This window comes from Metopolophium dirhodum, chromosome 3, assembly GCF_019925205.1.
Source record: "Metopolophium dirhodum isolate CAU chromosome 3, ASM1992520v1, whole genome shotgun sequence".
Taxonomy (NCBI): Eukaryota; Metazoa; Arthropoda; class Insecta; order Hemiptera; family Aphididae; genus Metopolophium; species Metopolophium dirhodum.
The window spans coordinates 2,301,342-2,316,775 of NC_083562.1; the positions used below are offsets into that span (position 1 = coordinate 2,301,342).

General features: G+C 29.7%; 1 protein-coding gene across 6 annotated transcripts; it reads right to left on the minus strand.

Moving 5' to 3' along the window:
- Positions 1-1,252: 1,252 nt before the first annotated feature.
- LOC132941128 (uncharacterized) lies at positions 1,253-15,311 on the minus strand. 6 transcript variants are annotated; one of them, XM_061009045.1, is made up of 17 exons: positions 14,891-15,311; positions 13,439-13,559; positions 13,271-13,354; positions 13,004-13,198; positions 12,463-12,642; positions 12,186-12,401; positions 11,857-12,021; positions 11,559-11,772; positions 11,335-11,489; positions 11,184-11,264; positions 9,485-10,804; positions 9,252-9,419; positions 9,039-9,185; positions 8,610-8,680; positions 7,059-7,302; positions 5,474-5,588; positions 1,253-5,414 (listed from the first exon to the last, which is right to left on the minus strand). In XM_061009045.1, the coding sequence occupies exons 2-17, from the start codon at positions 13,538-13,540 to the stop codon at positions 5,218-5,220; spliced, it is 3,654 nt and encodes a 1,217-aa protein (XP_060865028.1). In that variant the 5' UTR covers positions 13,541-13,559; positions 14,891-15,311; the 3' UTR covers positions 1,253-5,217. The 6 variants fall into 6 exon arrangements, with proteins under 6 accessions (XP_060865028.1, XP_060865025.1, XP_060865027.1 ...); XM_061009042.1 differs by having other exon boundaries at positions 13,439-13,611; XM_061009044.1 differs by having other exon boundaries at positions 14,811-15,311.
- Between the last annotated feature and the right edge of the window lie 123 nt (positions 15,312-15,434).

Below are 15,434 nucleotides of genomic sequence, written 5' to 3' on the forward strand. Positions count from 1 at the left end.
GACATTTAAAGTTCAAATTTAGACAAAATGTTGAAATATTTAAACAAAAAATAAGAAATTTAGTAATTTGTTGTAACTTGTTGGCAGTTTGGCCCTTGAAACTTTTAAAATATATTATATTTTTTACACAAAATATTGACATTTTCAAATGCAATTTTTTCGGCAAAATTTAATTTACCCTACAGTAGTACTAATGCCTATAGTAAAATCAATTACTCTAATTACAATAGTATCATAAAATATACTTAGTAGGTAGTTACCAATATTATAGGCTGCCAGACCGTCTTCACTCAGAACCGTTTTTCGTATACCATGAATTTATATCATTGAATTCAAATTTAACACATTCGCTACACTGTAGCGGTTACAGAAACATCTCTAGACATTAACAGAAAATTACCCACTTACCCACTTCTTTTCTTTTTAAATCTTATGGTTCTGACCCCTCGCCAATGAGAACCATACACATATAAAATGTTACAATAATGAATATAGCTGATGTGGAAATAAAACATCTGCTAAAAATATCTATGGTAGATAAAAAAAAATTTGTTCAATCCTCATATTATGTAGATAATTAATTGTATACCTGTTATTCTCGTTTTAGATTCTGAGCGGAGCGATAAATGTACTTATTTATAAAACAATGTTGACGTGTGTTAAATTAATGTTTTATTTTTATTTGTGTCTAGGCACATAATATATTGTTAAGTAGTTGAAATAATGCTTAGATTTCCAAAAGAACATAATTATCTATATAGATAATAGCATAATTTCTCTCAATAGTATAATAATTTCAAGGTTCAGAAAATAAAATAAATAAATATAATTTAATAATAATATATTATTTTCCTGATTCACAACTCCTTGATTCTTTATTTTGCCAAAATATTTAGATGAGTCCTAATCGATGAGGTATTTTTGATGGTCTAAAAACCACTGATGCATCTCTTATGAATATCTCTACCCAATAAAATAAAAACAGTCCACCCAACAACAATAACCCATAGGGAGATTATATCTATCTAAATCAATAAGGGATATTTTTGGGAGGGCTGAGGGCCCCCTCCCCCTTAGTTATGCAAATGATACAGTACTAAGATACCTCCCCAAATCTCTAGATTTTCCTGAAGAAATCTGGAGTAAACATCATTTTTACGTTATTACAATACTACGCAATATATCATAAGAATAATTCATTTAAACTGATAATTATTTTTTTGATATAGTTTATTTCTAATTATTAAAGTGTAAAGAATGCAAAATTATTACAATAATTCACAGTTTATTTTTAAATAATTATATACACAACAAAACATCATTTTAAGCACAATAATAATTTACATATACAGACTTAAACTAAACAATTATACAAATAAAGTAACTTTAAAATAAATTAAAAAAAAATATATGTATATATATATAAATATATAATTAATGGCAAAATGAAAAATGTTTATCTAGATTATAGATTTTTGCCCAAATTCTATAGATTTGTGCATTTGAGATCTTATACAAGACACGTAGAAAAAAAACGTACGTGCATATTATAAAATACTACTCGTTTAGTGAGTTACATTAGTTTATATTTAAGTACACTTGACTAAAGTGAATAAATATTTAAAATTTTATTTTAGGTTTTAAATTACCCTGTGGAAAAAACTTTCGTTCAAATAACATAAACGAAAGTACATTATACACTTTAAATATAACGGCGATACATTTGGCAAACAATATAATATTTTGCACAAAAGAAAAACTAAAATTTATTTTTTTAAATTATAAATGCTTTTGGTAACTAAACAAATGGGAAATGCATAATAGAAAAATATTTTGGCCTATGTTGGTTGTTGGTACACTTTCAACAAAGCCCATATTGATATTCAATGTAACTACTAATAGCGTTAACACATTGAAATAAAATATAATATGATGAATTAATTGATTTTGAATTTGGGGGAATAATTAACTATTTACTTGAGTTCTTGCTTTAAACTTTTAATAATCAACATGAGCCAAAATATTTTTCTAGTTTTAATTATAATTGGCCAATGACAATTTTAAAATTGAAACAAATGCCAGTTAAGGTAAGGTACATTAAAATATTTAAAGTCTAAACCTAAAGCGAGGATAGTTGCCAGAAGAAATAAATCATAAATTAAATACAAAAATAAAATAAAATTAATGGGTATTATTAAACAACTATAAAATAGGTATCTAATTATGTGTCAAGTGAATTTATGGTATTCTAGTTAATTAAGTGATGCTTTAAAATAATAAAACTTTTAATATTTCAAATATGTGACTTTTGTGCAAAAAAAAGTAGTAAGGATGGGCTGAAAATGTCATGACTTTGAGTTATTTGCGTGAATTCTAAAATTTCAAGTTCAAATAAAAATTGTGTAAACCAAATTTATGTTAATCATGATCCTTTTCTTCTCTACATGTCGAATTCAATGTCATATAATAAAGAGAAAAGTTTTCAAAAATATCTTAGTTTAGTTTGAAAGAAATGCTGAACATTGTTATAAAACTGTATTAATTTTCAATGAAATAGCGCCATACTTAAATAAATTTACTTAATGAAATACAAGTTATATATTTTTCATTATTTTTTATCTTGAAATTTAAAAAATATATATCGAGACATGTTATATGCTATCTACAGAATAATGATTAATTACGTAATATTTTTCCACCATATTATTTTATACCCTTCACCTGGGCATATTATATTAAACATACACTGATTATTGCTTAGAAATTGTAAAGTACTTGACTTATAGTATTTAATTCTATAGTGTGCTACCAAATCATAGCTCATACATTATGTTTTATTTTTAACACGCAGAAGCTTAATACTTCCGCGCACGAAAGAGTTTAGACTTTTTATTTTCAAATGTATAAAAATTAATAAACACGTCATAGTAGAAGTCTTATTTTATTTATCTACTATCTAGGTAGTAAAATGATGGGTGCTAAAAAAAAATCGGATTTTATTTACTCAAAAGTCTATTACAGTAATGTGTAGTCTAGAGATCAATCAATATTTGACAAATATTTTTTTTTTACAAGCCATTATAGAAGATTATTTTTAAAGAATATCAATGAACATTTAACATTTAACATACTACAATTTAAAAAGTAAAATTACTTATTCTTTAATAGATAGCACATTACCAATTGTTTAACAGTATACAAAATATACTAATGAAAAAATTGAATAAACTATATTAGAAAAAAAGTATATTTTTAGCCTTGGTGTTATATAGAACCCCAATATAAAATTGCTATGATGAATCATGACACTTAACTTAAAACTATTTACTATCAGAGGAGTAATTCATATACAAAAAAACAAAAATACTATGTTAAAATGTTATCACAATATTGTGTTTATTGAATAATTTATTTTAATACTTGGTTGCCTTTATTGCTATATATAAAAATTGAGGGACGGAGTCGAGTATGTATTAACCACTCCAATATAATTTTGTATAAATTTACATTTCACAATAGACAGTAATGTATGATTGAAAACTTGATATTATTTTTAACTTTTAAGTTGAAATCATGTGAGGTAGGTAATGGGTTAATTTAATGTTATACTACATATTATGATATTAGACATTGACTAAATGATAAAAATAAAATAAGATGATAACTAACACAATGCGTTTAAGGTAATCTATTCTGAATTCTGGAAATGTATTAAATAGTACAAAAATATCTGTATCATTAATTAATATTAAGAAATACTGTTTGGTTACAATTAATAACAAAATATAACATATAGTAAGAAAATAAAATACATGAATACATGATATACAAGATAAATGAGTAATACACTAAGCATGCCGCCACCCCCAGAGAAAATATATTTTTTTACACCGTTGAAAAAATGTCCTGTGGTGATTCCAGCTTTTATTTTTTTTTATACAATTTGAACACTATACTGTAAATTGTTGAGTAGATGATTTTTTTTTTTAAATATTTGGTACACAAATCAAAATTTAAACTGGTTTTTGAGTTATAGAACAGAGTGTACTACAATAATAGATTTGGATATATGATTTGAAAACTATAGTAATTCATATTAATCTATAATTTTATACTTTGTAAAATCTTCATAGTATAATAAGTACTAGGTTATCAACTTTATAGTTTTGCAAAACAATTTTAAAGGACTACGTTAACCTGAGTAATAAGATTTAAAGAACACACAAACGTTTTGTTCAAATTTTAATTTAGCTACATCAAAATGTTTTAAAAAATCATTTGCCTAATAATAATTTAAAATTAAACACGTTGGGACTCTTTTGAAAAAAAAAAAGTTTATATTGCCATAGGACACTCATTAAATGGTAAATAAATCTTAATTAAATGTCAAAAAAAACAGAATTTGTATACATTTAATACTTAAGGAAAATGGGGACGACAGCATGCTTGCAATCACTCTGTATATAATTTATGTAAATTATTATACGAAACTTTGTATAATTATATCTCATACCTCTCGTCTATATCAAATAATTAATATAAGTTGAGAGAAATATACGAATAAAATATCTTGATAACTATTTTATGTACTTGATCACATATTAGTTTTTTTTTTTTTTTTAATTGGATGTACATAATAAAATGGGGTTTGTAACAATTTACAATAATATATATTATTCAAAGTAAGAGACCGACTGAAAGTTATGAATTAATACAACAAAATACGTGGCAATATATTTTAAACTCATTAATAGGGTAAAAATAAAACTAACTAACTAACTGATGTAGTAAGTTCATTAGTTTCATGACTGAATTTTCAATTATTTTAACTATGAAAACTGATAAATATAACCCATTAATAACACATGTGATACAACAACTTGTTTGTAGACTAGATAAAGAATTGTTTAAATTAATAATTTGGTAACATCATAATTGTCAAGAAGAATATACTTAGGATTCCAAATCTCTTATAGAATTGTTGAAGCCCATCCTTACACTATCTTAAATTTCTATCTTAACATATTTTTTTACTTAAACATTTGTTTCATTATGTGTAAGATATTTTAAAGAAAAAATATCTATATAAAAAAGAAAGGAAAAAAATTAAATTAACACAGTCAAATATTACCATAATCGAGTTTAGGAAATCCGTACACTGAGGAACCAATATTTTAATGTTCACGCTGTGGTCAAACATTTCCTATGACCAGTATGCTAGGACGGTAAAATGCTGCGCACCGCTTCATCCGTTGCCGGATCGCTGCGTTGCAAATTCAAAATACTGTCTATGGCGTTTTGCACCTGTGCATTTATTTCTTCATCATCAGGGCAATGCCGTTTGTTTTCTGATGTAGACTGTTCATCCTCCAGTTGGTGTTCACGTTTTTTAGATATAGGTTCATCACTACAACCTGAAAATTATTGGTTAATTAAATAATTAACTTTTTATTATTATTAATATGCAACTTACTCGTTGAATTAACTGAATTTGTGTTCAAATTTTGTTTTAACTGTTGTAATTGTGCAGACTCATCAGCATCAAATTTTCGACCCAACATGATCAATTCAGATGTTTGCACTTCCCTCTAATAACACATGGTTAATATAATCTTTAACTTTCCAAGAATTGAATATGGGTCCCAGAATTATAGAAATATGCATATTTATTTTAATAGTTATAAAAGTCTGGCAAAGCATAACTTAAATCATGAGTTAACATTATATAAAATATATTTTGCACATTTAAACTTATTTATTGCCTATTGCACGTAATTTAGTGTTCTTAATGTATTACGTATTTTACATTTTTTCTTTACAGTGCCTAATGTATTTTTGACATTGACCTTGGCCATGAGTATATAAGTGATTTTTAGACATTAAAAATTCAAAAGTTTAACAATTTTGTATGTATAAACATAAGCGTGCACACGGGGTAGTCATGGTAGGCACTTGACTACTCTGCGAACTCCCCCCTGGCCCCCCTCAATACTCAATATTATTATTATGATAATATTGATAGTCAATCATAAAATACTTTTTTATTATGGTAAATGTAGTTAAATGAAGTTACCCCATCCAAATTAGTTTTTATAATTTAGGTGTGAATATAAATATATATATGTAATATGCGTGTGTGTTAATGTGTTATGTACTTATGTATTATGACTACCCTGCCAGAAATTCTGCGCACGCTTATGTATATAAATACATATTTTCAGAAAGTGTTTAAGATACTTTTTGTTGTAATATACATAAAATATAAAGTGAATATCAAAAACTAATTTACTGTAATTAACCTAGATATATTTGAAAAATTTGTTTAAAAAAAAAAATATATCAAAAATTAACTACAACGGAAAATTATAAAACAATATCATTCATGTTTAATTATTAGTAATTGCTATTGCTAGCAGAGAAGTCTATAAAATACCTTTGGTTCAAATCTTAAAACTTCACCAAGAAAAGTAAAAATTGTATGTCAAAAAAGGTCCAATTATCAAAAACAAGGAAAATATTTTTGAAACATACAACTGATAAGGCTGGTTGATATTTTGCAAACAATCATGTTGAATAATAAAGATGGGCTGGACAAAATATTTTTATTTGAATCAGACCAGCTAATAGAAAAAGCTAACTCAACTATTGTAAACAATTTTATTTATTTATAGCCCAAAAGAATACAACACATATTTAAATTTCTTTAATTTGAATATTCTCATGTTTTTTTTTTTGGCACACTAATGCATGCATTTTCTAAAAGTATATAAAACATTTGTTTCCTCTCTAGGTTTCAGCTTTTTCTATACTGATATTTCTCTAACAATTTCAAAATAATTAAAGCAGTTCAACATTTTATCCCACATAAATATATAATATAGGTTTACAATTTAAGAATGTATGGGTTTTACATTTAATCTGTTCTTTCTTCTGTGCAATGGTTGAAATATAATAATTTTTGCTAACATTTTATTAATTAATATTAATAATAAATAATAATGCATATAATTCCAAGTCCTAAATATTAACATGTAATACAATATAAGTACGATGCTCACCATGCTTTCTTTAAATAATAGGTAACGGTATTTGTTAAACAATGATGTTTTTTTATCTAACATTTGTTTGGCAGTCGACTCAAAAATTTCATCAGCCAACTCCAAATCTCTTTCTGATAAAACTGCTTCATTCAAACAATGATACCGTGATAATCTTTTAACTGCGTCACTTGCCGAACTAAATGGTGTGACGACATCTGGATTAGTCGCACCTGATTGATCAGCTGCTATCCTCTCAGAAATTCTAAAATAATATTATATTTAAGAGGAGGAGTCGGTAAAACATTTTCTTTGTCTTACACATATAGAATATAAAAAACCGAGTTAGCAGACTAAAAGTTCAAACATATTTAGTCTAATTCTATTTAGTCACTTTTCTGTTCCACGAGACAACAGACTGATTTTGTGCACACAGATTGAGGTTTAGCAGTTGACCACACAACCCATTTTATATCAAATACTCCTCATCAGCGAGTACTACAGCCAATCGAGGACTACAGGACAAGAACAAGTGGGGGAATTATAAGTAAAGTAGACGTGATAGAATGTATGGCCTGTTTTGGTTGGTGCAAAGCCAAGTTCTTGAGGAACGTAAATTTGTAAAAAGTAAATTTTACATTTCATGTAAACTATTCAATATATATCACTATATATAGTTCTATTTTATCATATTACTAATTTAGTAATTTATATTACTTTGAAGTTCGAAATGATAAAAGAATATAAATTTTCTTTAATGTACGCTTATTTCAATAATTTCTTAGTATAGGAAGGAATTTGAAACTGTATTTATTATTTCACAATTCATTCTTGATTGGCAGTAAAGAGCCTAAAAGACCTTAAAAAACATATGGTTTGACACGTTTATGAACTTATTACCTAAATAATAAAATTATCAGTTTATTTTTCAATATTTGGTTGGTATGTTACTAGGACTTCCAAGTTTTTAGTGACAAACAACATTTTCGTACACACAAGTTCATGTACATTCCACATTTTTGAGAAAATTTTGGTTGAACATCTCATCTACCATACGCTAGCTAACAACAATTTCACTCAAGTTGCCCATTAAGTTATCAAATGTTTCTTGTTAATAGTATTACGGTTTGGTCAAATAATATATTTTTATAGACTCCCTAGTACCACATCAATTGGATTGAAAATTTTTTTTTACTAAACCATATTAGACTAAATAGATTAGACAAGATGTATTAAACAATACCAGTAACCCGTTAAACAAAAACCTCTCACCATATTTCACTCACCGTGATTACATCATTGAAATTAAGGTATTAAACCTATTATAAAAATTAAAAAAAATAATACCTGTAGTTTTTTAGAAGCTTAATTTAATACAAAATAATAATTAAGCTTCTCGTAAAACCAAGATAAAGTTATTAATTTTATAATTCTTATAAAAGGTTATAATATCTTGATTTCAACTATGTAGTCACAACTATAATACACATGTGTAAGACAGAGAAAAAAATATAATGCTCTCTTAATACTAGTACCAAATAAACAAAATAAAAGTGGTCACCAAACACTTACAACGATATTCGTTTTGAAGCACTGAATGCAGGAAGAGTTGGTGAAGGTTCACAAGACGTTTGAGTTCCGACCTATAAAATAAATAAATAATTATTATAAATTATAAAGATTTATTTAACTTGTGGATGCAGTGTTTTTATAAAAAAAGTATTTATTATATTACAAAAAAAAGGCAATTTTTAAGATAAATATTTAGAATGAAATCTGTAGGCTTTGTGAATCAGGGAGTGATCAGTTATGTTATTTCAAGAAATTATTAGATCCAAACATCTTTCTAGAAATTTCAGTATTTTAAAAAATATATACTTAAAAAAAAACATTCACTTTTAAATTTAAAAAAATCACTTGATTATATTTTCCATATGTTTCACATTGAAAATAGTGTTTGATTAATAATAAATTAATAAATATTATAAGTTAATTACTCACTTGTACATGTAAGGGAGATGTTGATTTATTACTAGTTGGAGGAGATGCAACCGTTGAGGTTTGCACTGTAAGAGGAGGTGACAAGGTATGAGGTGGACTTGATGCCATTGGACAAGGTGGAGGCACCAATCTTACAGGTGTAGATACCTAAAAATATATTGTATTAAAAAATTTAACATTTTACCGCACATAAATAATTTATTAACTTCTTACATAGGTAATTCCTTGTGAATTTTGCCCAGAAACAGTAGGAACAATTTTGCCACATTGTAAAATTTTCTGTTGCTCATTAAACAATCTTTGTAAAGCAGTTTGCTCACTACTTGTGCGGTATTTTTTTGCGCTCAGAGCAGATATTTGATTTTGAACTGCTTTTAACAACTGAATATTGACAAAAATAATATTTACTATTTGTAATTATATATAATTTAAAATTATTGACAAACCTGTTGTTTTTGTGGTGTAAGTTGTATAGTTTTTACCCTTTGATTTGAAATACTACTCTCTGGTGAATTCAAAGGAACTGGTGTATCATGGTGTTCTTTCTCTTTTTCATCACATTGAAATACCATTGGTTTCACAACAGCAGCTCTTTTTACTTTTCTTGGTTTAATTGGTGCTTTATTTGCACATGGGGGGACAACCATAGTCTTATTGATCAATATATTTGGATGAGATTGAGCAATACTATCCAAAAATGCATTTTGGGATTGAACTTCTAGTGGAACAGAAGCTTTAGGTGGACTATTTGGCCTAAATATTTTTGATGGAACCGCTAATGGACTTCTGTTATTTGTTCTATTAATTATAGATGTTTGGTAATTAGACAATGTCATGTGATTATCATTTGATTGTGATATAACGGCAGCACATGGTTTTGAAAACTGCATGTTGCTTTGTTGTGGTGACGTTACAATTGTTAAATTTGGCCGATTTGGCAACATTGGAGTAAATGACTGAGAAACATTTGGGGATGGTATAGGAGAATTATAGGAGGCAGGGCTCTTTGAATTGCTTCTAGAGCTATGAGACATAGCTGGGCTACATTGAGGACTTATCACAGATTGAATATTTCTAGGACTATGTGAAGATACTGGTACGGTTTTAGACCTTGATATTGAAGTTTGCATCACTCTTTCTGAAGTATGAATTATTGGCGATTGATTTTGTATCTCTACATTTTTATTCATTGTAGAAGAATTGGTTACTATTTGCAATCGGTTTTGTTCTTCATTAAATAAAATATCATTATTTCTTGAAGAATCATTATTGGGTGCTACTAACAGCCGACTATCCATCATGTTAGAAACAAGTTGAATGCTACTATTTTGTTGATGGTCTAAACTTGACACCATTGTACTACTGCTATGCATTACTCGAATACTATTATTTTGCTGCATTACTTTATTTTGTTGATCTTCTACTGGTGTGGACATGACAAATTGCTGATGATTTTGTCGATTTTCAACACTTACAGGAGTACCAGAAGTAGGGAACATCAAATGTTGGCCATTAATAATATTTTGTTGTAATGATTGGGGTTCTAATACAGTTACAATTTGAAGACGACCAGAAACATCTGCCAAAATACGCATGCCAGAACCATTTTGTGGTTGGGTGGGTAACGTTGCATTGCCTCCTTTGAGAAGTAATGATTCGGAACCAGCCACACTCAGAACAGCATTTTGAAGAATGTGACCACCATGATCAGCAACTAACTGAGCTAACTGTGATTGAGCTGCAGCAGCCACACTTGCAGAAACATTCTATAAATTAAAACCAATATTGATCAAGTTAATTAAAATATTAATAACCAAAAATAAATAAATATTTGATCATTGCATAAGAATAAAACAATTAATATAAAATTAAGAGTAATGAATTGACACATCTACAGACTATAGTGGAGACCATGTCAGCTCTATATACAATTTGTATCAGATATTAGATAGTAAAAATATGGTTGGTGTGGAATACACAATCCTTTACGTCAAACACTGACACGTTATCACTAGGACACTACTGCCATATCATTTCTACTCCAGTACACTTATATCTCGGAGTGTGTACGTTGCACAGTTTAGGACAGAATGTTCCGTCAGTCTCAACATTCAAAGTAACAAATAATATAATTTTCCAAATTACCTGAGTTAGTGTATTAGTGGTAATCTGTGGTTGATGTACAATCATACGCCCATCTTCTACCAAAGACAAACGAAAACCTCCCTGTAACATTAATTAAGGAATTAATTAAATTTATATTTCAAAATAATAACCAAACACACTGAACATTTACTTGAGATGAAGAAGTAGGCGTTTGCAATTGAGCTAATAAAGGTGCAGATTGTTGATGAGATTGTGGAGGGGGGGTTGGAGTTTGTTGTATTCTATTATTTTGATTTAATTGATTTTGTTGCATTGTAGGTGTACCAGATTCTTCTTCATCAATTCCTAAACAAAATCAGTAATACATTAATTATAAATGTTATAATATAAAAAATATTTGTTTTCAAAACTAACCAGATAATTTGATTAGATTTGCAAGGTCTAATCGTACAGGTTCATCATCATGTGGCCTTGAATGCATTTTTGGTTTCTTTTTTTTAATATTCATTGACCTATTATTTGATGATTGTGTGATATTGGATTGAGGTGATAATGCAACTAAAGCTGGACCAGAACATGTTTGGATTTGCTGTAGTTGAACACTTTGGCCACTTACTAACCTCACAACCTAATATTAAAATAGTTATATAAATTAAAGTGTTATAATAGTTATAAATATTCCTTTAAATCATAAAATTACATTATTACTAACCTGGTTTGACTGTTGTCTAGGTTGTTGTTGAAGTAAAATTTGAGTACCATTGCAAGTGACTTGAGCTTGTTGGGTATTATGGTTTTGAGTATTGGGGGATCTGAGAAAAAGCTGGAGGCCACTAGTTGTTTGAGGACCGACTATTACACCAGCAGTTGGCATAATCTAATTTAAATAAAAATACAAGATATTGTTGTATTATGTACAAAAGTAAATAATTTGGGCGAGTATATTGTATTAAAATATAAAACAAATAAAAAAATACAATAATTTACTTTAAATTGCCTAACATAAATTTTTTTTTAATAATTAATTAGATAAAAACCTACTTGATTTATCAAGAAAGCACCTTGTTGTTGACTATGTATTGAGGTTGAATGATGTGTTTGTTGTGACTTAATGCTGTTAATACTAGCATGGTTCTGTATATGATTATTAGGTTTAGGTAATATTTGGGGCGGTTTATTTTTTACTTGAACATTATTTACATTATTTCGACTATTTGATTGAATAAATTGTAAAACCGGCCCATTAGCACTCATCACCTGTACAATTTAATTATAAATTTAATATTGTTATTAATTAATTATTTACAACAGTAATTACCTGATGGATAACTTGTGGTTGGGGTGTAATAACCCTCTGCTGAGGAGAGGGAGTAAGTGATCGAGAAGAGAATGGTGATGAAGGTGATTGTGGTATACATTTTGTGTTTGTGGTATCCAATATTGCCGTAGCCTGTTGTTGTTGAACCATTGTACCAGATGTGTGCTGTTGGGCACCCATCTTGAAAATTATATTATTTCATTGTTAATTAATCAACAAGAGGTACATATTTTAATATATATATTTGTACAATCATGAATTTATATTTTATTAATTATATTAGAATGTTAAAACTGAATACCTATAATCATAAATTATCATTACTCAGTGATTGAAAAATCATTTGAAACATACTTTTTAAGTAAAAAATAGTGTTTAACATTTTAAGTATCAAAATAGTTTTTGTAGACATATATGGACAATTCCTGCAAACGAAGTAGAGTAATAGGATGCCAGGCTGGTAAACTTAAGCAATACTTAGATTTTCAAGGATAGATGTCACTGGTATAACATAATGCATTATTTTTTATATATTATTTACCTGTCGTATGCTTGTTGAGTGAAGAATGTTTGAGTGCTGAACATGTTGATGTAGCACTTGTTGAAAACTCGTATGGTGATGTAATGTTGTACCTTGTTGAGTGGTAACGGTTGGAAAAGTGGTTATTCCTTGTCCCTGAGAACTTGCAAGAACTAGTTGAGGTCCTCCTGTGAGTACACCATTATTTCCTGTACCCTGAAAACATAATTAATAATTGTTAGGTATAAAACAAAACTATAATTATTGTGATATGTTTAAAAAACGTACGGTAGTTTGATGATGAAGTGTTAATGTTAATCCTCCTGCAGCAGCTTGTTCTTGTTGTGCTTGTATGTGTTGTAATTGTTGATACTGCATGAAAATTCAAATTTACAACATTATAGGTATTGTTATTTTTTTTTTTAAATCATATTCAAAGGACAAATATTTAAATACCTGGTGATGAGTGAGAAGCACTGAACTGGCAGGGCGGCCGTCTAATAGGCCCTGTGGTATAGAATCCACGGTGCCTTCCAGTCTGCAGCACACACCATACATTCAATTACGCTTTAGCCACCTAGAATTGAATTTTAGTTGGATTTATTTTTTCGTTGAATCCTGTCAACTACCTAAAGTTTAAAGGTATAAATTATTGTTAGTAGGTAGATATATAATTGAAAATACATAACATAAAATGTATTTATTTAATTACTCATTTCAAAGAAAAACAAACACATTAAGTTCTACCTATATCAATCCAGCAGTACCTCCTATAAATAGACTTGGTCGGTATTAATTGATATAAATTATAATAACTTTGAGTACCTACCTACATCTATGCAATAATTTACAAATATTTGGTATATCCACTACTCTCTTTATGAAATAATTCAAAATCATTCAAAAATCAGTCTATTGTTTAATGAAAGATACAATTTCAATAGTAGGTTCGCCACAACCAATATCATGATAGTAAAATTAGAAATATTTTTAAAACTTCAAAGCAGAATTCAGGCTGTGAATGGAGGCAGTTGAAAATATGTTTCAAGTGGATAGGGTGATAATTATTATCGTACCTATACAGATATTTATGGTACATCTACCATGGAAAAAAACGTAATAATAACGATTAACAACTATATAACTATCATTTAAGGTAGAAAAAAAACGACTTTTCGTCGCAACCTCAAGAGGGATCACACAGACGAGCAATAAGGCGATTAGGCCGTCCACACGATTCGCACTTCCGACTTCCTAGTCGATCGCGATTTGGGTATCGAATCAATGGCCAAAGCTCATCAAACAATCGTCCAGACCGCTCGTGCCGAAAATTCGTATAACGATTTTTTTAGTTTTTGGTCAAACGGCCATGGAACGTTTGAAAAAAAAAACCCAAAAACGATCTAACGTCGTGATCGACGAGCAACGGTGGTCACGGACAAATGCGATGGCATCTAAGGTTTAAAATTGAATAATAACGATGTGACGGGTTCACGTACTTTATCAGCGGCGTCGTTGTTGACAAAACAAAAACGGCCGGCCGGAGAGTATTAACTCCCGAACACGTACTGAAGTGCGCGCGAGAAACGTTTCTCCGGCGGTCGGGATCAAAGAGCCGTGCGAGAGCACAATATACCGGTGCAACTTGCAGTCTGCAGAAGAGGTGCGCACACGTCGTAACGATAATAATATAACGTCCAATTATGTTATATTATTACCTATGTTATTAATAGGCTCGACGGCGTGTAGGTACGTTTATTATTACTATCGTTGTTATTGTTTTTGTTTTTACGGTACCCCTATACCTATTATTATTTGTTTTTATTACTTGTTGTTGTCAATGCAAAGGTTGTGATTAATTTTCGTTCGGGTTTTGCGGCAAACAGTGATATTGTTTCGCACTCTTACCGTTTCGCGCACGACGCCAGCAGCAGTGTCCGGCGATCCGATTCCGTTACATAATAATAATAATAATAATAATAATAACAACAACGACGACGGCGACGATCGCGATAATTCGATGGCGGCGCGCGGCACTAATGTCGCTGTAGCTCGGACAATAACATCGCCGTCGTACAACGATACACGGACGGCAATTAGCGTGGCCGATAACAACAACATAACATGATATTCACAATAAACACAACGACGCGCGATACGTATTTCGGGTACTACTACATTATCCGTCGTCGGCGGCACGGCCACATAATTGATGATGAGCGTGAGTGTGTGTGTGTGTGTGTGTGTTTGTGTGCGCGCGCGCGCCCGTGTGTGAGCGCCCGTGTGCGTGTGCGAGTTGCTCGCGCCCGACCGTGCGTGTGTAAGTGTGTGCGTGCGTGCGCTATCGCTATCGCACGGCGCCGAAGTAATGTAACTGGCGGGCGCGTGTGTGTGCGAGCGCGCGCGCCGCCCCCCTCGCCATCTGCGTGCGCCTGTGTGCGTGCGTACACAA

Bases quoted from the DNA above. Each gene is read 5' to 3' on its own strand.
- LOC132941128 (XM_061009045.1), bottom strand. From the start codon at position 13,540: ATGTATGGTGTGTGCTGCAGACTGGAAGGCACCGTGGATTCTATACCA. The intron at 13,199-13,270 runs GTACGTTTTTTA...TTATGTTTTCAG, and splicing joins CACTTCATCATCAAACTACC to GGTACAGGAAATAATGGTGT. The intron at 8,681-9,038 runs GTGAGTAATTAA...TTTATTTTATAG, and splicing joins CATCTCCCTTACATGTACAA to GTCGGAACTCAAACGTCTTG.